This window comes from Tursiops truncatus, chromosome 5, assembly GCF_011762595.2.
Source record: "Tursiops truncatus isolate mTurTru1 chromosome 5, mTurTru1.mat.Y, whole genome shotgun sequence".
NCBI classification, from domain to species: domain Eukaryota; kingdom Metazoa; phylum Chordata; class Mammalia; order Artiodactyla; family Delphinidae; genus Tursiops; species Tursiops truncatus.
The window spans coordinates 26,796,185-26,818,331 of NC_047038.1; the positions used below are offsets into that span (position 1 = coordinate 26,796,185).

The 22,147-nt window shown below is 37.8% G+C and overlaps 1 protein-coding gene across 26 annotated transcripts in view; it reads left to right on the plus strand.

The window, feature by feature from the left end:
- The window catches only part of CAMK2D (calcium/calmodulin dependent protein kinase II delta), a 366,378-nt gene extending 344,271 nt beyond the window's left edge, over positions 1 to 22,107 (plus strand). For 14 of the 26 annotated variants that reach the window (XM_073804924.1, XM_073804923.1, XM_073804928.1 and 11 more), the window contains 5 exons: positions 9,786 to 9,861; positions 14,593 to 14,687; positions 16,591 to 16,819; positions 17,246 to 17,292; positions 20,039 to 22,107. In XM_073804924.1, coding sequence (XP_073661025.1) covers positions 9,786 to 9,861; positions 14,593 to 14,687; positions 16,591 to 16,819; positions 17,246 to 17,292; positions 20,039 to 20,130 — 539 coding nt within the window. In that variant the 3' untranslated portion in view covers positions 20,131 to 22,107. Of the gene's footprint in view, positions 1 to 9,785; positions 9,862 to 14,592; positions 14,688 to 16,590; positions 16,824 to 17,245; positions 17,293 to 18,784; positions 18,881 to 20,038 lie in introns of those variants that run through there. The other 12 variants (XM_073804937.1, XM_073804942.1, XM_033856738.2 and 9 more) reach the window with 3 other exon arrangements.
- The last annotated feature ends 40 nt before the right edge of the window (positions 22,108 to 22,147 follow it).

A 22,147-nucleotide genomic window follows, 5' to 3' on the forward strand; every position in this document is an offset into this window, starting at 1 on the left:
GAAGAGCCAGGGTATGTAGAAGTTTTTGCTGGAAAAAAAAAATTAGTGGAACATCAAAAGATTACTGCTAATCACACACACACACACACACACACACACACACACACACACACACGAAAACAGACATCCCAAGTTAGTGAATTTAGTGCTTTGTATGTATGGGAAGATGCAAGAGTCTGGGCTTGTTGAAATTATTCCTTTGATATGCATCTTAACTATCTAGGGCCAGTATCCTGGTTTTTTCCATCCTGAATTCTGTGTGAACCTGGAAACAAGGGGAAAAGACCTTTAAAAAATATGTGGGACTTAATAATAAATGTAGTCACAGAATAACATTTTTTTATACTCTAACTGTAGTCTAACTGGTGCTTTCTCAAAAAAATCCAAAGACATCACACTTCAATTAATTTTGGTGTATCTTTCTGTTCGTTTTTTATTTTTGCTTTTTGCAAAATGAACAAAGATATATGACGGTTCTCTACCATGGCGGATAGCCTTCTAGGCTCCTGCATTCTTGGTCCAAGGGAGCATTCATGAATCTACCAGTTAACTTATTCAGGAAAGTAGAGTTATAAATAAACTTATCTAAGCATACAGTGGATTCTGTTTTTCATTGAAGTCAAATTTTATACTTTTTCTAAAGGAATAGGTTACTTAAGAGAAACTAAATTAATTATAAGCTGAGCAACAGCAGTAGAAATCATTGAAAAAAATAAAGCCTACACTCACGGCTGCACAAAATTTTAACTCTTCTCAACATTTTATACTACCTGTCCATACTGAAGGACAGAGCATGAACAGGTTGGCATTTACTTTTGACCTGAAAGATACATGCCCTGTTTTGGCTAATATCATGTAAAATTGATTGGAGGGGTTAGTTGGAATCATTACAGTTCCAAGATTTGGGGAAAGCTGGATTTCATTCACGACAAAACAAGCCCCCCAAAAACAAGGCAAAAAAATAACTTTCCAAATATTTAAAAATCCTAAGTCTCATTCTCTCTTTTCTTAGTCTGATTTTTCTTTTGAGACAGTAGTTTTAACCATCACCTTGGTTCTGCAGTGGAAGAAAGAGATACCTCTTGAGAATGCTTAGTATTTCTCTTATCATGCAAATATATACACCTGATGCCCGGAGACTACAATTTTAATCTTAAATCTAAGCAGTTGGTATGATTCTTTGAACCAGTTTCTTAAAATCTTTTTTTTTCCGTGTCGTCAACTCTTAACTGGAAGTGGAACCACACCTATCTAATTCATAAAACATCTTAATACTTAGAATACTCAATGGTATTCATAATGTTGTCCTATTTCTAGCTTCTGCAAGTCAGCTGCAGGTGGCAGAAAAGTTACCCAATTACTTTAATGTGGATGGACTGAATTCTTTCATATCAGCAAATGTTCTGTATAACTATATATAGCTTCTTTAGACCCTGAAAGTTTTATGTCAGCCATTTTTAATGAAAATCTTTATAAATACTTTACACATCCTTTAATCTTTAAAAAAAAATAGTAAATATTTTTTTCATCTTCAGATTCAGACTCATCTTAGGAATGACACAGCCATATTTTGTAACCCAATGATATCTTCACAAATCTTTCAAAAAAATCTAAACCTATTTTCACTTACACTAAATGATCCCAATGCCAGACTTTTCTGTTCTTAAATATTTGTTAATCATTTACTGTCAGACCATAGCAATTTAACAGGACTAAGACTAGTAGTACTTCTTCCCCAATGAACAATTTACGCCTTGAAATTCAGAGTAGTTAGGTTTTTATAGAGCAAAGTACAAAGATGATTTGAATAATTTATCTTTTAAATCTTGAGGGCCTCTAGCAATTAAAAGGCTGAATATTGGTGTTATTGAACAAGTGAATTATGGATAAGTGAGCTTTACAATAATTTCTTGAAAAGCATTCTTGACTAGAAGCTTGGTAATTTCCAGGTGTTATATTTGGATAAAATATTATATAATAGAGTATTAAGCCAATCAACTCCAGAATCTTCGATGACTTTGATTTTAAAAGCCAAAATAATGGAAATTACTCTCCTAAATATTAACTAATATATCAAACTAGTGAAATAAAAATAGTCACTAAGAAACAAGCTGTTAATTGCACAGGAAACTCCAAACATAGCTGAGTTGATAGGCACCTTTTTTTATAAAACTACCCAGAACATGAAAATGATCCTAATTTGTATATTTGCCTAAAATAAAAACTATTCCCAAGAGTTATTTTTGTTAATGGCAGCATGGAAAAAGACAATAAAACCATGGGATACCCAGTTTTGTGGAACTGGTGTATTAATTAATTACAACTCTGGCTCAGTAATTAAGTCATCAGTCACCTTCCCAGAGGAAGTTCAAAGACATTTAGGTAGTTTATTTAAGTTTATGATTTCAAAATATTGAATGAGGCACTATGGGCTGGAAAGGAACATAGATTAGTGAATTAAACAGCAGACAGCACCTCAGCCAGATAAATCTCCAGCCCTGGCACAGCTTCTGAATTTGCTGGATGACTTTAGTAAGTCACTTAACCTCCCTGTCCTTCAAGTCTCTGGCAGGCAGGTACCCAATAACTCTGAGAAACATGGAAGGAGTAGTTAAATTAAATAGAGCAAAATTTTTAAATTTATTTTATTGAAATATAGTTGATTTATAATGTGTTAATTTCTGCTGTACAGCAAAGTGATTCAGTTATACATACATATACATTCTTTTTCATATTCTTTTCCATATGGTTTATTACAGGATATTGAATATAGTTCCCTGTGCTATACAGTAGGACCATGTTATTTATCCATTCTATATACAATAGTTTGCATCTGCTAATCCCAACTCCCAGTCCATTCCTCCCCACCCACCTTGGCAACCACAAGTCTGTTCTCTACATCTGCGTGTCTGTTTCTGTTTCATAGATAGGTTCGTTTGTGTCATATTTTAGATTCCACATATAAGTGATATCATATGGTATTTGTCTTTCTCTTTTTGACTTACTTTACTTGGTATGGTAATCTCTAGGTCCATCCACATTGCTGCAAATGGCATTATTTCGTTCTTTTTGATGGCTGAGTAGTATTCCATTATATATATGTATCACATCTTTATTCATCTGTCAGTTGACATTTAGGTTGTTTCCATATATTGACTATTGTGAATAGTGCTGCTATGAACATAGGGCTGCATGTATATTTTTGAATTATAGTTTTGTCCAGATATGTACCCAGGAGTGTGATTGCTGAATTATATGGCAACTCTGTTTTTAGTTTTTTGAGGAATCTCCATACTGTTTTCCATAGTGGCTGTACCAATTTACATTCCCACCAACAATGTAGGAAGGTTCACTTTTCTCCACACCCTCTCCAGCATTTATTGTTTGTAGTTTTTCTGATGATGGCCATTCTGACTAGTGTGAGGTGATACCTCATTGTGGTTTTGATTTGCATTTCTCTAATGATTAGTGATGTTGAGCATACTTTCATGTGTTTGTTGGCCATCGGTTTGACTTCTTGGGAGAAACGTCTATTTAGGTCTTCTGCCCATTTTTCAATTGGGTTGTTTGTTTTTTGGTTGTTGAGTTGTATAAGCTGTTTGTATATTTTGGAAATTAAGCCCTTGCTGGTCACATTATTTGCAAATATTTTCTCCTAGTCTCTAGGTTGTCTTTTTGTTTTGTTATGGTTTCTTTTGCTGTACAAAAGCTTGTAAACTTGATTAGGTCCCATTTGTTTATTTTTGCTTTTATTTCTATTGCCTTGGGAGACTGACCAAAGAAAACATGGGTACGATTTATGTGAGAGAATAATAGAATAAATATTGACAAAGAGTAAATGAGTAGAATTGCTAAGCTAAGATGATACATATAAAAAAAGCTAAACAACTTTTGATCACTGAATAAGTAAATCTTTAGGCACAGTTCACTAAAAGATTTTAATATTCGATACTCTGCTAACATTTTAGTGAATCTCAATTTGCATGTATAAATTCAGTTTATTTCCTAACCCAAGTTTCATTGTAGGCCAACTAGTCTTCTGAATAAGTTTTATTATTAAAGTTTCACCTCAAACTAATAAATTTAAAATCTGAACAAAGGTTCAGAAAAAGCCTGAGCTCAAATAACTTGGTTCCTTCTCTCCATTCAACTCTCTTAAAAGAAATTATAAGTTTAAACATTGATAGATGTGCCTAGTTTAATCTTTCTAGACCTATACAGATTACTTCCCCATGGAAATACCGTGGCCTCATATATGGTGGTAATTCTGCTGATTTTGAGATGTGCAGGACCCATGAATGCCTTTCCAGTTAGCATAATCACAGCCAGGCTGCTACCAGACATGATCATCATCACCTCCATACTTGGCATTTATCTAATGCATTAAAATGCACAAAGAACTTTATATACATTGTCTATCCATGTATTTATGTATTCATATGTGCATGCATTCAGAGACATTTACTCAATACTAGGTGTTAAAAGGTAGAAAGTGGTCGTGTCCTGGTCAGATCTGTGAACATCCTGTGATAATGCTATAGGAGGACCACAGTGAGATTGAATAGCTGCATCTGGAACACTCAGGAAAGTCCATACAGAAGAAGTGACATTGGAGCAAAGTATTGAGGGAGATTTCCAGGCAGAAGACAGAGTTTCCAGGCAGAAGGAACAGCGAGAGGAAAGGCACGGAATTATCAATGAGCCAGGACTAGTTGGGAAAGAGTGAGCCCCTTGGTGTAGCTGTAGAATAGGTTATGTGGGAGCCCTGGGGGAAAAGAAGTGTCGGGAAATGAAGCTGGAAAAAAATAGAGTAGGAAAACCTTTAAAGAACAAACAAACAGGGCTTCCCTGGTGGCGCAGTGGTTGAGAGTTCGCCTGCCGATGCAGGGGACGTGGGTTCGTGCCCCGGTCCGGGAAGATCCCACATGCCGCAGAGCGGCTGGGCCCGTGAGCCTTGGCCGCTGAGCCTGCGCGTCCGGAGCCTGTGCTCCGCAACGGGAGAGGCCACAACAGTGAGAGGCCCGGGTACCGCAAAAACAAAAACAAAAAAGAACAAACAAGTGTGAGCTTTGGCTTCCAGAGAGTGGGGGAACAGCACGGTCAGCTCTGTTCTATAGAGGGATGATTCTGCAGCAGTGAGGAGTGGAGGGGCTGGTGAGGAGAGGGTATGGGAGGAGAAGGGGGAGACATCAGGGCAGGAGTGGTTAGGAACATCTGACAGCCAGAATCAGAGCAATGGCAATGAGCCCAGAGAGGAAGAAATGGATCTGAGAAAGATTTGGATGAATAAAGAGGAGCCGGTGATCAACTGTATGAGGAATTGAAAGGAGGCATCAAGGATTTTGGTGTAGGCAGCTGAGTAGATTACGATGCCATGGTCATTTTGAATTGCTGAGAGAAGGCGCCATGGGTGGGGTGTAGAGGATAAAGTAAGGCAGCCTTTGAGTGGGGCTGGTGGGATGGACAGGGTTTAGATTATACGAGGTTTCATAGTCCCTCTTCAGATAATTTTTCTGGACAAGAAATGATGGGTGCTTGTACCGGAGTGATGGTAAGAAGAAAAGAAGTGGACTAATGTGTAAGGCCTTGAAAAGGCAAAATCAATAGGACTTGAAGGATTGGATTCGGAGTCAGGGTGTGAGAAAGTCAAAAATGATCCTCAGGCTTCTTTCTGGCTCGTGCACCTGGGTGGATGATGCCGTTCACCTGGATGGAGGTCCCTGGAAGAGCAAATAGGTTTGTGGCAACAGAAGTTCATATGCTCAGTTTAGGGTATGTTGGATTCCAGACGCATTAAAGATATCCAAACGGAGATTCCAAAATAGGCACAGACATACAGACCTGGAGGAAAAGTCTAGAAACAAGGTAACAATTTGGGAGTCATGGGATACAGACAGCAATTTAGAACACTGGTGTAGATAGAACCGTAGGGATAACAGTATATGGTAAGAGGGCCTCAGACCGAGCCTTTAAAAGGAATTGAAACGTTTCAAGTCCACATTGCAAATGAGAGTGAGATGATGAGAGCAGAGAAAAGAGAAAAAAAGGGGAGTATTTCAAGATGGCAGAAAGGAGTCATCAGCAAACTCTGTGCCTTTGGGCAGTGCCTGTACTCTGTACTTCTCTGTTAACCAGAGAGGTAACATCGGTCTGCATATCTCAGAGAATTGTCCTGATGCTCAGATCTGATAATGCTTGAGAAATGTTGAAATCTATCAGTTGTTTCATTACATAATCACTCTCGGTTCCCAGGGATATTTTTTTTTTTGGTTTTTGAGTTTGTTTTTTTTTTTTAAACACTGGGCCCATTCACACTCTTATCTTTCTCTTCCAGGCTTCTTTAGAACAATAAAGAGACAAAAAATATGAATTTGAACATGGCAGTGTTCTCAGTTCTTTTGCAGAATTGCATGGAAAGTAATCGCACTCAGGATCTGGAGCATTTCTGCCGCTTGCTTTTCTCTCCTGCCTTTCCCCTAGGAACCTGGAAATCCCCAGAAACTACTTTGGGACCTGTGGGTATAGGCTTGAGCACCTCAATTCTATAAATAAAACTATTTGGTAATCAGTTCCCTGTGATTAAGTGTCTAGCCATGAGGTTAGAAGCTTCTGGTACTCAGGGAACACCTTACTGGTACACTCTTCCCTCGCCTTCAGGGTAATTAGTGACACCTCTCAAGCTCTCCCCACTTTGACTTCCGGAGTGGCCATTACTTGACATTCAGGAAGAGGGAAGGCCAGGGGATAGCGACCCCTCCCCCCAGAACATAGACATCCAGGCACCTTGCGCAGTGATTGTTCCTCAGCCTCACTGCTGGCGAGAGGAGATACAGCTCGCATCAAACCCTCCTTCTTCCTCTAGGTCACTGTGGCAACAGTTCCAACCACAACAGACTTCTATATACAAATGATTCATTCCCAGCCTTCTGCTTTCCTTTAAAGAGTCAGCTGTCATGTGCTGCCCTGACTCACTCGAGCGCCTTTGCTCCAGGGAAACAAGCACTCTAAAGATTACTGGTTCCAGGCCCCTCCTGAGCCAAGAGAGGCACGTTGCTTTCATGATGATGCAGCACAGAAGCCTTCTGGCTACTTCCCATGTGCCGTCCTGCCAGCTACAGCACCACTGTTTCTGAAAATAAGAACTAAGAAGGCCACTTGTGTTGCTTTGATTATGCAGGACAAAAATTAAGCCAGTTATAGGATGCAGACTGTTGAAGAGCTAATGAGTGTTTCCATAGTGGTTCAGAGTGAGACATGGCCATGTACACTGATGTTTCTAATTGGATATTATGCTTCTGAAGGAATCTAGAGACTTTCAGGAACTTCAGAAGGTGACCCAGAACTGTTCGCACTTTGTAAACTAACTCTTAGCCTAATAAAGCTCTTCAAAGGGCAGTGATCTTATGTTCATTTTTTCCTTCTTTTATTCTAAAAAATTAACATTGTTTTCTAAACTGTAGGTTTTTTTCCTATTAGCCACATAGCATCCTAAGAAATCTATTAGTTTTAAATGAGGATTTAATACGAGGAGGAAGTTTTGGTAGTCACATTTTTCTAATCTCATTTTCTGAGCTCCTCTGCACCAGTGTCCTTTATATTCCAGAATTGGGTCAGCTGTCATGCGTTTTTGCCAAATGTTCATACTGTTGACGCTACAGACAGATGAATCACTTATTGCCTAACTAAATTAAGCTAAACTGTGCCATTGGCACCATCCCTATTACAGAATTATTCCCTGCCACTACTTCTGTCAGTATGCTTTGATGTTCGATATATTATAGCTATTCATTCATCAAATGATCATGGGCAAGAAATGTTTTAGGTGTGTATAGGAGCTAAGAAACCTTATGTTATTTTTTTTCAATATAAATGAAATTATGTAAATAACTGAATATGGAATCTAACCTGTATGGAGATTATTTTTTGACATTATCAACCTTGACATTGTTAGCAACCATTTGTGGACAAACCATATTTTATAAGGTAGTCTCATATAATCTCAGTAAAGTCAAGTTAGGTTTACAGAACATTTGTTTTTTGTTTTTTTACATCTTTATTGGAGTATAATTGCTTTACAATGGTGTGTTAGTTTCTGCTTTGTAACAAAGTGAATCAGCTCCTCCCTCTTGCGTGTCCCTTCCGCCCTCCCTATCCCTCCTATCTAGGTGCTCACCAAGCACCAGGACATTTGTTTTAAATAAGGAATATCACAACCTGGATAACCTGGAGTTTTTGGTTTTTGTTTTTTTTTTTTTTTGTACCGATAAGTCTTTATTCATTGTATTTTCCCAAGGAAAAGAAGAGGAAGGGAAGAGGGTCAGCATGTGTGTTACAAAATGATAGCAAATGGGAAAGGAAGTACCCGGCACAGCAAAATCAACCAACAAATAAACACTGCCCAGATGGGGTCGCCAAAGCCCAAGGGGGCTCAGTCTCCTGCAGTTCAGTAATGAGGGGAATAACCTGGAGTTTTGAAAGTGAATATAAACTTTAAGTTTGTGGTTAAGAATCTGCTAAAAAAAAGATCAGATTCATTAAAAATGCAAACTGGTTGACTTTAATCAATAAGAACTAAAACCAGACTTCAGCTTTTTCTATGATGAATAGCAGCCTATCTAAGATAGATGGAATAACTTTTTGTGATTACCCCCAGTTTATTTCCAGTGATTTAAGAAAGTATCACAATGTTCTTTAAACAAAATTCAATTAAATTTAATTTTTAAAATATTTCATGGCTTTATTTCCTTAGTAAGAGAATACTGTTCTGAAATCAGGAAAAGGTTATCAGATCAGTTGATCAAATTCAACTTATTGAGCATCTGTTTTATTAAAGACATTGGATAAAGCTTTTTCGAGGATACAAAGAAATAACATGTTCTTTGCCCACAGGGAGCTTTTAATTTAACTAGGAAGACATTACACAGTAAACCAAGTTTAGTAACAATTTAAAACAATAATTTAACTAAAGAAGTTGTCATGGTATATAGTATATGCTTAATTGCCCAATGAATAATACAAGGTAGGCTTTCCACAAAGGGAAAGAACACTTGAGGCAGATGAAGTAGGTGGGATTTGAGCCAAGCCAACTGTTAATAATTTTACCGGTTATGGGCTAGAAATAGAAACAAATCATGTTTGTTGTCAGAGTTGACAGCCATACGGGGGGACTTCCATCTCCATCCACAGCATTGATTCATACCTTGTTTTTCCAATTTACAGTTTATGGAAGGCTATTTATCTAAATATGATGGCAATTACAGCGTTAGCATCCTCTTTTGCAGGGTTAATTGAGCTGAACAATAAAAAAATGCAAATACTTAAAGTTAAATGTCTCAATGCAAGATGTCAGCTATACTGTGAAGATAGATTAAAATAACACAAGAATGTTCATAAACTCAATCATGTTGGTAAAGGTAATAAGAACTACTTTTTTAAAATATAGCCTTGACCTTCTGGGTGACTGTTGTTTTCTAACAGAGGGAGGGCAGTAGTGCTTCCCCAATGTGAACATGCTTACCTGAGGGTCCTGGTAGAATACAGATTCTGAAACTGTAGGTCTGGAGTAGGACCTGAGAATCTGTGTTTCTGCCAGGCTCCCAGAAGAGGGACCTAATGTTGATCTGTGCGCTTGAGCAGCAAGATTGTAGAGAGGATAACACCAAGATTCTGAGAGGGATGTGTCTTAACTGGTAATACCCTGTTTAAGGAAAATGGCAGTACCATTAGAGTAATTTTATATGGCTTTTGCCCTTTATTCTCACCCAACTCTTTATCTTTGCCTTTAGCACGAAAGCAAGAGATTATCAAAGTTACTGAACAACTCATCGAAGCTATCAACAACGGGGACTTTGAAGCTTACACGTGAGTAGAGGCACATTTATTTTGCTTTCATGCATATGACAAAGTATTTTCTATATGAATGCATTCTTCAATGTACCTGACTCGTGTATATTTAACGCCAGGTTTGATACACCCGCAATAGCTTCATTCCAACGTATACATGACTCAAGTGCCTCTAGGAGAGAAATAAATGTAATTAAGATTTCAGAGAGAGAAGATGAGACTTCTGATAGGAAGATTGGGGATTTCTTTGTCAGTGCACAGAAGCCTGACCCTCTGGCACCTCCATGCGAGAGAAGGCATTCCAGGCAGAGCAATCCATGAGAGCAAACACACAAGAAACACGAAAGCACGTAAATAGTTCACTTGGCTTAAGAGACGTTTTTCCTCGCAGTTCTGCAGAGGTGATGGGACAGAGAAAGAGATTAGGAGGCAGCGTCTGGCAGCCTTTTCCCTTTCCAGCCAGCACAGCTCAACTATATCTTCATCTCTTTTAGGGGTTTGCCTCTTAGATAAAATTTTATTTGAAGAAAGGGTTCTAATGTTAAATTTAAAGTTTACCATAGGTATTAAAGGAAGTCACTTTGATCAAATAAAAGTAAAGCTTTCAAATAGGGCGTGAAGGCTTATTGTGCAAAGAACGTGGGTCAATAAGTTAGTTATTTGAGTGGAGAAAAAAATCAGTTCTCAGCTTTCCCCTTATACCATACTAATGAGGTCCTCTTGAATGAAAGTTAAATGCAGAAAAGAGTTTGATCTCTGGTTGGAAAGATCTAAGTTTAAAAGCAGGGGAAGTCAGTGAAATGAAAAAGTGAAATGATTAGGCTACCTAAATAGATGAAACTTAATATACTTTAATTTTTTTTAAAGCCAAAATAAAACAGACAAAAAAGAAACAGAAAAATATTTGTAAAACATGTCAAAAGTTAATTTAGATTGAGAAGATAAGGTTGAAAAGTGGAAAAATAGGTAAAGGAACTGAGCGATTAGCAAAAGAGGAAATATGAATGACAAGTAAACTAATGAAAGCATGTTGATGTCCACTAGTTGTGTGCAAATCTGAAGGAGGGTTTTCTGCCGATCAAATCAGCACAGATAAAAACTCCGCTGATCACCAAAGGGGCACAGATACTGCAGGACAATAGTGACTTTTCCCACCACCTGATGGAGTATAAATGGGGACAGACTTTCAGAGTGGTGGTGACAGCAGGGATTTGGGTCGCATTTATATACCAGGAAGTGTTTCCAAAGGTTCAAATCACTACTTTAACCCTATGTTCCTAGTTATAAAAATTTAGAGCTTTCCTGGTGGCGCAGTGGTTGAGGGTCTGTCTGCCGATGCAGGGGACACAGGTTCGTGCCCCGGTCTGGGAGGATCCCACATGCCGTGGAGCGGCTGGGCCCGTGAGCCATGGCCGCTGAGCCTGCGCGTCCGGAGCCTGTGCTCCGCAACGGGAGAGGCCACAGCGGTGAGAGGCCCGCGTACCGCAAAAAAAAAAAAAAAAAAAAAAATTAACATGGGATTTTGAATTTAAAACAGGGACAAAAAGTGTGAACAAAGATATTTATGGAATCAATATTCAAAATAGTGAAAAATTATAAACAGCTTATATGTCCAACATTATGGTAACATTAATCTGTGGTGTGTTTGGAACCGTGGATACTTATGCAGAATTTCTAGCGATCTGGCAAAACGCTTATGAGTATTCACTGAAGATAAAGCAGGATATAAACGTGTGTGTACATAATTATTCCAACTACATAAGAGAAAATATAAAAACAGAATGAAATATGACAAATTGGTTTTTAAAAGGAAAAAAGATACTGCCTCTGGGAGATGAAACTGTGTTTTTTATTTCCTGCTTCTTTCCAAGTTTTGTATAATAAGAAGATATTTTTTATCATCAGTTACAAATAGCTAGCCAAATATAAAATATGGAAGAGAGTAACTGAATATAAGAACTAAATTAAATCCAGGACTGCTTCTTATAAATTAATGTGTGTGCAAATACATACAAACATAAGTATATACATATATATGTATTTGTGTTTATCAATTCTTTAACAGGACCTAATAAAAGTATACTTAGAATGAAAGAAATAGTAAGAAATGGAGTTTAAAAGAACACTGTTTAGAAAATTAAACAGTTGAACAGTTGTTAAAGAGCTGTTTAGAATTCTGTGCCGTAAGACCTGTTCCCTTTTATTCTTTTTGCTGATGTAACTTTGTTAGACCCAATATGATTCTTCCAATATAATATACTTAGGATAAAAATCTTTTGGAATAACATTCCCCTGCGGATTGGTAGAGTGTGTTTTGTTGGTGTTGTTAGCCAGGAAAAAGTGGCAAAATATAGCGTTTCCTATATTCTGACACTTTAAAATAGGGTATTTTAAATAATGCAATTCCTTGGAATCACATCAGTTTACGAATTCCTTTGCCTGTAATCTGGCTTGATTTTGTACACTCAGACCCAGGGGTAATCCAAGAGGACCTTCCATTTGGGAGCTTTTTGCATGGTAGAATGTATTGGTACAGCCCTGTCAGCTGGTCCTTAGAACACCTGTTCAGAGCATACACACCCACAGGTCAAGTGGCAGCTTTGTGAATCTTTTATTAATCCAAAGCCTGTGACAGGAGAGAGAGAGATACATACATACATTACTTACATAGAAGAAACATATGAGAGAGAGAAAGAACACATGAACAAGTTTTCAAGTATTTTGACTCAATGGCTGGGTAAAAAGGTCCATCATAGTACAGTGATTCTCAGGTGACTTTTTTTTTTATGATGTTGGGGATAGGAGTTTATTAATTAATTTATTTATTTTTGCTGTGTTGGGTCTTCGTTTCTGTGTGAGGGCTTTCTCTAGTTTTGGCAAGCGGGGGCCACTCTTCATCGCGGTGCACGGGCCTCTCACTATCGCGGACTCTCTTGTCGTGGAGCACAGGCTCCAGACGCGCAGGCTCCATCGCGGTGCACGGGCCTCTCACTATCGCGGACTCTCTTGTTGTGGAGCACAGGCTCCAGACGCGCAGGCTCAGTAGTTGTGGCTCACGGGCCTAGTTGCTCCGCAGCATGTGGGATCCTCCCAGACCAGGGCTTGAACCCGTGTCCCCTGCATTAGCAGGCAGATTCTCAACCGCTGCGCCACCAGGGAAGCCCCTCTCAGGTGATTTTGGTGCTGATATAAAGTAGTAAAAAATTTTGATTCACTAATGTTGACAACCAAAAGTCATATTTATAGATAAAGTAATAGCCCCTGGCAGAATAAAGTCCTGTTACCATGGGAACACTGTTTTTCCCATTTTACTACTTAGAAAGAGATTATGTATATTTAACTTTGAGCCTTAATACCTGCCCCCCAGGAAGTCTGAGGCAAAGTTTAAAATCCCCACCCACACCCACCCCACCCGCAACTAAGGCTTTCTTTATCACAACGAATAACCACTGTGATTTTTTACTTTAAAAGTATTCTTAAAAAAAAATCAGTTCCAAAATTCTGTGAACCATACGTTCAAGAACCATAATGAGTGAGGCTTTTGAAACTTGCATTTCTGTTGAACAGTTAGAACATTTTTCCTCCCAAATGGGCAATTTCCATACGAAATTAGATGTAGCCCCACCAAACTAATAAATGATCCAAAATCTTTCAGTACGTATTCCTTTTATCTAACTTTGTGAACTACTAATTCTTCAAATCCAGATTTTACGGCACCTTCTGTGAGAAGCCTAAGCTGATCACCACAGGCCCAAGGAAATATTTTCTCCTCTGTTTCCACGGGACTTATAAACATGCCCAGACCCAGTGCTCACCATATCAAGCAACTACCCATCATTCCCCAACCATACTCTGCCATTGTACTTGCTGCCCTCCTCTGCCTACCCCCTTCCACACACCTGGAAAACTCCTACTCATTCCAGAAAGCCCAGCTCAACTTTCCTTTCTCACATATATGTCATCTGGTTTTTGAGCACTTCGTATTTATTTCCATTCCATTATTAATTGTTGTGTTATAATTGTTTCAAAGAATATCTGCTACATAGTAGGTGTTTAACAATTCTTCATTGAATAAATAAAATTTTCCAAGAAAGCCCATTGGCTTTCTCTGAATATTTAAAATAGTATATGTTTTTCTTGAATTACATTTCTAGGATTAAAAAGAAAACTAATGTGCATTTGAATCTCTCATTAATTTTAAGTTAATTAAGCTTGTTAATTAAAGGTTACTTAAGTCTGTCAGACATTGCCAGAAAGTGTAGGATGTGACACCTGCCTTCAAATCAATCATATATACATGTTTGATATGAATGTAGATGATGTCAAAAATTATTCCGAAAGTATTTAATTTCAGAGCCAAAGTTGATTTTATAGGACTTGGAGGGTAGCTTGGACTTGGAGAGCATTTAAAAAATAATAAACTTATAACAACTAAAAAACTAGGGAATTAGAAAAACTGGGGAAAGCCTAGAGAGTTCACCTTGGAAATTGAAAAGTAGGCATTTTAAAAAAGGAAACTTCCTAAAGTGTGATAGATTACCGCCTGCTGGAGCTGGTTTTATTGTCTCGCCCCTGTCTGAGGTCTCTGCAATATTCCTTTTTAGGGTCTGCTCCTCAAACCGCCTTGCCAAGCCCTGTGATAGAAATTTTATATTTTTAAAAAAACTCCTTCATTGGCTGATAAATAAGAATAGATATTGTGAAACAACGAAATACATTAACTCATTTATTTATTTTTTTTTCCTACAGGAAAATCTGTGACCCAGGCCTTACTGCTTTTGAACCTGAAGCTTTGGGTAATTTAGTGGAAGGGATGGACTTTCATCGATTCTACTTTGAGAATGGTACATTTATTCTAAATTTAATATCATGCCTTTTCCAAATTCTCTTTGAATTTCTCCCAAATTTACAGATTCTTTGGCTCTTTGCTGCAATGAGAGTTTTTACCTTAGTCCAGCATTTTGCATCGTATTTTTATATTTTTGTATTTGAAATTGAAAAACATGACAGCCTTAAAGAGTTTTATATGTTTTGAAAAGTATGTTTATATAAAAAAGTGATGTTGATTGAATATACCCCATAGAAGTCCCAGTGAATGTATAATATAAGCTGTGAAATGAGTGACCAAAAATTGTTGAATTTTTCATAAAACATTGTTTTATGAAAATGGTTTTCATAAAACATTGTTTGTATATGAAAAGATTTAAAAAAACACAGCATGCCAGAATATTTGACATAGAGGAGGGCTTTCAAGCATAATTAATGCTCCTTTTCAAGGTAAAATATAAATGAAGATGAGTAATCAGATAAATATTTCAGTTCCAATTACAAGAATTTTAATGGTCTCAGAGGAAAGAGAAAGTGACAAAAGAAACTCCTGCAGAATTCCTTCCGGTCACCAAGAAAAGTGTAGACCAGAAGTTTCTTTTATGCTCCTTTCCCTCACACATAACGACATTAGGTATCATGCAGGGAGGGAATTCACCTTTTGCAGTGAGATTTTGATGAATTAAAGAGGAATTGTAGTAATGATTAGGATAATCAAGCTCACGTCCAGTAATTATAAGCACTGAAAATGTCTGCCTTGGCATGTATTTTTACATTTAATGAATTGCTTTGTCTTATATGCACTAGACATTTGCAAGCAAAGATAACTATGTGGTAAATTGGCCTTAACAAAGCTTCAGTAAATGTTCTCCTGTTCTCTCTGTTCCATCCCGCACTGTGACTGACAGCATCTCATAATGTTTTTCTTCAGTTGACTCTCGATTGACACCATCTCACCTGTAGTAAAAGAATAATTAACCCATTAATATTTTAACTTACCTCAACATAACACTGTATATCATTACTTTCCATAAATACATATTCTTCATAATGGGATATTCTTTTTTACATGACTGTAGCACTAAGTAATTTATTCAGCTCTTTTCTGAAAATGGAGGACGTGTTTCGTTAATAGGTAAAACAGTTCTACCTGTTTTAGTGATCTAAGAGAGTAGCATCATCAATCAATTATCTGCACTAAATCTTCATATCTCAGTCATTGAATAACTAGAATAAATAGCTATTGTCAAAACAACAAAGGCTGGAGCCTAGTGAGGGCTGCTCAACCAAAGAAAAGAGCTAGAGAATCAGAATCAGGCTATATGGCCAACACCAAATTTTGGGTTTTTACTGGATAACCACAGCTGGACTAACATAGAATGGACGCTACTAAATAAAGGAGCCACAGGATGAGATGGGGAAACAGAGTCACACTATGGCCAGCCTGCTTAGGAGACAGCAGTCTCCATGCTTGATATGTTCCCCTTGTCCCATGTACTTCACCAACTAACAAAAAAAATGAACAAGCCCACAGGATACCCTGTCAACTGCCCCAGTGGTTCCTTCATTGGAAAGACAGGAACTGCTCCGTGTACCTGGGCCAGCCCTTCTCCATCTCTATTCATATTATGGCTTGTTCCTAACCACTTCCCAATATAAATATGTCTCTCCAGCTTTCTCAAAGTTTTCAGAGTGGCATACAATTTAACTACAAAGGGAGTCAAAGAAAATAATGACTGTATTTACTTCTGCTCTCTTTTTCTTTATACTTTGCACAGTACCAGGCATTCAATTAATGCAAAGAACTAATAGTTGAATGAATGAATGGCATTCTATTTATTGGTCCCAACTGAATTATTATTGGTTTTGGTTTACTTTACATAGAAACTAAATTCTCTTTTCCATGTTGTTCTCTTTCAGCTTTGTCCAAAAGCAATAAACCAATCCACACTATTATCCTGAACCCCCATGTACATCTGGTAGGCGATGATGCTGCCTGCATAGCATACATTAGGCTCACACAGTACATGGATGGCAGCGGAATGCCAAAAACAATGCAGTCAGAAGAGACACGTGTGTGGCACCGCCGGGATGGAAAGTGGCAGAATGTTCATTTTCATCGCTCGGGGTCGCGAACAGTACCCATCAAGTAAATATTTCCAGGCTGTCAGCTTCTTTGTTAATATACCCCTGGTCACCGTCTTTTACTTATTCCATTGTTAATAGCATGGCATCTGTTATTTAATGCTAGTGGTCATTTAGTGGTCAGTTACACTGGTGGGAATTAATGTTTCATGAGAAGCAGTCTGTAATTCTCCAGAAAGATCAATCAGACTAGCCTTTTGTGGGTTGAAACTTGCCCTAGAAAGTACACAATAGTTTTAGACAGGAATTAGAGGATACCCTATTACGCTGATTTCTCTTATGGTTAAATCAGGGAGAATTCATGTAATAAGGTAAACTATTTATGACGTCATTGTCACAGTTGGCAGAGGAAGGGGAAAAATTAGGGGGAAAAGTTTCTAAAATGACCAATACAGTTGACCTTCCTTATCCATGGTTTCCTTACACACAGATTCAACCAGCCTGAGATCAAAAATTTTCAGGGGTGGAGAAATTCCAGTAAGTTTCAAAAAGCACAACTTAAATTTGTCTTGCAGGGAACTATTTACATAGCATTTACATTGTGTTAGGTATTCTAAGTAAACTAGAGATTATTTAAAGTATATGGGAGGATGTGTGTAGGTTATATGAAATACTGTGCCATTTTAATAAGAAACTTGAGCATCTGCAAATTTTGATATCCTCGGCGGTTCTGAAACCAATCCCCTCCCCCCCAGATACTGTGGGGAGACTGTATAATATCAGGAGCTTCATTTCACAGGTTTTCTTCTACTGGTGCTCAATTATGAGAAATGTATGAAATACAGCATTTAAGGTGCAAGTATTAGGTATTTCAGCATCTTTCTCACTACACCACTCTACCTCAGATGCCATGTTTGCTCTTCCAATCAATAATTAGACATTTACTGCACATCACATAGGTGCAGGTAAAATGTGCCAGGTAAAATGCAAGGTGAAAGATGTTGCCCTTAAGGAACTTATATTCAAGTTTAGAAAGCAACTTATCACCAATACCAAAGAAAAAACAAAGTTTATAATCAACTTCAGTGTAGAAGGGAATGAATGACTAATGTAGCAAACTGTTTATAACAGTTTGGAAGTATACTATGTATAAAAGAATTTTGAACAAGGTCTTAAGTGAGGAGTGGAATTTGGAGAAATGGAAGGATAGAAAGAACAAAAGGAAGATAGTCCAAGTTCAAGGAGCATCATGAGGAAACGCACAGGGTCAGACGTTAGCTTCCTGTGGTAGAGGATTGTCAGTAAGGAAGGCTGGCTCCAGCTCGAGTCAAGGGGAATCATGGGGGTTGAGGTTGCATCAGTAAAGTGGGGTGAGATGAGAACAAGAAGGGGTGTTGAGGTTGCGTCAGTAAAGTGGGGTGAGATGAGAACAAGAAGGGGTGTTCAGAATCAGTAGAAGCTCGGCCAGCTGCTGATCTCATTCCAGATTCTCTCACCAGGATTACCTGGTAATATCTGGGGGGCATGGGATGGGGAATCAGGCCACACAAACAGCCATTCAACTCACTCCGGAGAATCCATCAAAATGTCTTAGTTTAATAATGTCCCACCACAGTGGTTTTCAATGGCCTTTTCTATAGCCTTATTATGTATCACTGTTGGATTTGTAAAAAGTGGGTCAGTAAGGGAAAAAAAAAAATAGGTTGAAATTCACTCCAAAAAAAAAAAAAAAGCTAAGTAATTAAGAGAAAGACAAAAGGAATGTAACGATAATGAAGACACCTGTTTTTGTGCATTTCTGGGTTTTTTACCCCAAAGAGGTAAATTTCCAGTTAATACAGAAGGTTAATACAATTTCCAGTTAATACAGAAGGTTAATACAATTTCCAGTTAATACAGAAGGCATTACATTCATTCAGTACTAGAAGGTTAGGCTTTTCTGCAATTCCCTAAAGTATTTATGGGATAGAGCCTATTTAAGAAAACTTCATTTTATGCCAGGTGGCTTAAATGGGGCTTCTCTTAATAGGCCATCTTGTATTCCAAATGGGAAAGAAAACTTCTCAGGAAGCACCTCTTTGTGGCAAAACATCTAAGGCCTGAAAACCATTCCCATGTGGGTCTTGTAAGTAACACCCTGCTCCATGATACTTTGTGATTGGAGCTAATGACTGAAAAGCTGCATGGCTGTTTTTCCTCCCTTTGAGGATATTTCCTCACATTATTTCAGTGAAAACCATATTTGCATGAGCTCTTGAGTCTAATGGTTGGCACCATTGTGTAGCATAACCCATATTTTCAAGGTACTAAAGTGCTGAGGAGACCCTCCCTTCAGCACATGGATTGTGGCAGGTTTGGAATATCGTGGAGTTCTCACATCAAAAGTCAGTTCTCTCTGGGTCAATTCAGACAACTCTCAATTATCCAGAACTAATTTATATCAGGCTCTAGGCTCTTTTGGAGTCTTACTGTTTTACAAGAGGTTATAGTTCCTGTTCTGCCCTTGGCTAAGGTTAATACCTAGACTAATTGGCTCTGCCTGACTGAGTATAATAGTATTTGACCACGAGGAGGAAGTCAAGATGAAATTTAAAACAAAGCGAGTAATTCCAGAGGATAATTGGAAGTTGACTGTAATTCAATTCATGCCTGCATTGTTATTTCCTAAGATTTGCTTCTTACCTTGGATTAGAATAATTCAGATGTGTGGTACTGTTGTGAAGTTTTTCCCCATTCAAAGCAAGCACTGAACCTTGTCAGACCTTGGAAGAGGTAGTGCTCCCAGCTGTTGGTTTAAAGAAAGAAGACCTCCAATTAAATAAGAATAATCGTGTTTTCCCTACTTCTGAGGCTGTAAAATTGACTTCTAGGTGTGATTTCCCGCAGAGTCTAAGAATAATGACAGAAGCTAAAGGATGCATTTAAACTTTTCGTCTCTTTCCACCAAATAATGCTATTCATTTATTAATTTGTCCGGTAAACATGAATGCTTGAACTGTATGTTTAGATTTCATCATGTGCTTGCAGCCTGAGCCCCCGTCTATTTTTAGCTTAGCTCTGTGTGGACAAATTGACAGATTCAAGTAGAAGATCCATATTAATTGCTTAACATTGTGCATTTTCTCTTTTAATGACTGCAAGCAAAGATCTCTTATACGTAGCCTTTTCGATCTATTACTTAACTGCTGAGTTATAAAATCGTAGCCTAGCCTAATCTTTGGCAAAGCAATTTGATGCTACTTTGTAAAACAGTTTAATTTATGTCTCCCCTCTCTCCTTTCAGCTAAGTATCAACAGTGCCACTTCTGCATTCTCTGTTCTCACCTGGATGGTAACCCTGGGCCGTCCTCTCCTCCTCTTCATGCATGTTTCTGAGTGCATGAAGTTGTGAAGGTCCTACGTGTAATGCACATGTGATGCATCATCTTGTCATATATTCCTTCCTGTACATTGTTTACACTTCAACTATGGAGATGTTCCATGCAAACTTCAATCACTGTTGGCAAACAATAGGGGGAGGTCAGACAAAATTCCACAATACTCCAAGTACAAACCTACTCATCCGGTTTCTCTGCTTATGCCAAGACTTAACAGACTTCAAAATTATCGTTCTTTGAATGACAGTTTGTAACAGAAATGTAAGTTTTTAAAAACTCTTTGCTGTTCATCTGTTTTAGCTTTTTTGTTTAACAAAAAAAGGGAAAAGAAATTACCTTCAGTTTCCTGGTGTGATCCTGGTTGAAATGGTTGATATTTCACTGAAAGCTGTGTTGCTGTTTAACAATGAAAGGGATTGATACGTGAGCAGAATCACTTATGAATGTGGGAGCGAGAATCGGTGGGTTTGCTACTACCTAAAGTCATGTCTTTTTTGGTCAAACTGTGTAAACTGGAAAAACTCACGTCATTGACGAGTTTGATCACTTTAGGGTATACTTGCACTGTTCTGGTGAAATTTGCTGAATTTTTTGTTCCTTTCTCAAACCTATGCTCTTTTTTCTTCATTTTCTCCTATTTCTTTATTACTTTTGTTTGCTTCCTTTATATTTTTCTGCTTTTCATTCTTTTTTCTCTTTTTGTCTAGTAGTCTGAGAAAAGTGAAATTTGCATAATGAAGGTAAAATAAAAACAGGCCTTTTGGAGGTGGCTAAACTAGTGCTTTGATCATCTTCTGGGCCCATAAAAATGATGTCAAGAAGATTTCAAAAGTTTGTAATTCTGCTCGAGTTTGGACGTAGGGATCCTAACTATGTTGGAGGTATTAGAATTGTTTAAACTTATAATAAAAGCAAGTAGGTTCCTACTGTACCTGCACCACATCTCACTGATCGGTGCAGTTGCCAGGAGAGTACCAAGCTGGTCGTAGATCAGGATTTTGTGCAAAGGCGCTTCCTTCTGCCTTGCAGGATGCGCGCCTCCTGCGTCACCACTGGCTAGTTTTCTGAAGTTAGAGAGGCCTGCGGGTGTTTTCCATTCTCCTAAGTGTTTGTTTTGAACTCTGTCTCTGTGACTTGCGCTTTTGTAGCTTCTCTCATGTGTCAGAGTAACATTATCTTCCTTCGAGGAGTTAGCATTTTCCTATTTAAAAAAGGGGGGGGGGCGGGAGGGATTGTCCCTGTTTTCTCTGTGGTTCTCATTTCTCCTTTGTTTATTCAATTCCTGTGGGGCTTTTTCTCCTCCCTGAAATGCTTTATAGTGCATGGTATCTTCATCAGCGTTATTTTAACAATAGTAATTCACAATCCCCAGAAGCCTATTTTTAAAGCAGAAGCAAAAAAATAAAAACATCAACCCTCCCTCTTTTCTCTCATTTCACCTTTCTGTGTTGATTACTAATCACCTTAGATATTGTTGCTAGTGGATGTATGGTAGATGGATTGAAGCTTTTCTGATAATTATTACACGATTTAAAACAATATATATTTAAAATAAAATAAATATATACAGTAAATGTATTGGGCCATGTTAACCTGCCAATGAGATCTGTGAAAAAATAATGGCCTCATTTTTCCCTTTTTAATTTCTTTTACCTTTTTGTGCAGCAGCTATACGTGGCATACATGTATTTTTTAACAAAATAGGTATAGAGTGTTTGTTTTTTTTTTTTTTTACACTTTTAGCATGTGGTGTTGAAGTATTATTACTGTAGATCAAGTTTGTCTTCCGCACTAAGACGTGAGGAAATTGTGATTTGTTCTCTCCACCACAATTGAATTACACGTTTATTAATTATCTTCTCTCATTTTGAAACACTGCAGTTTACCGTGGGACACTGTATATATTTCTTGCCATAATGGTAAATGACTGATTGATATATTTAAGAGTTAATAAATTTGTGATTTCTGCTGACAATGTGTCCATTTTTATTTTTAAGAGGTACTGTATTTATTTA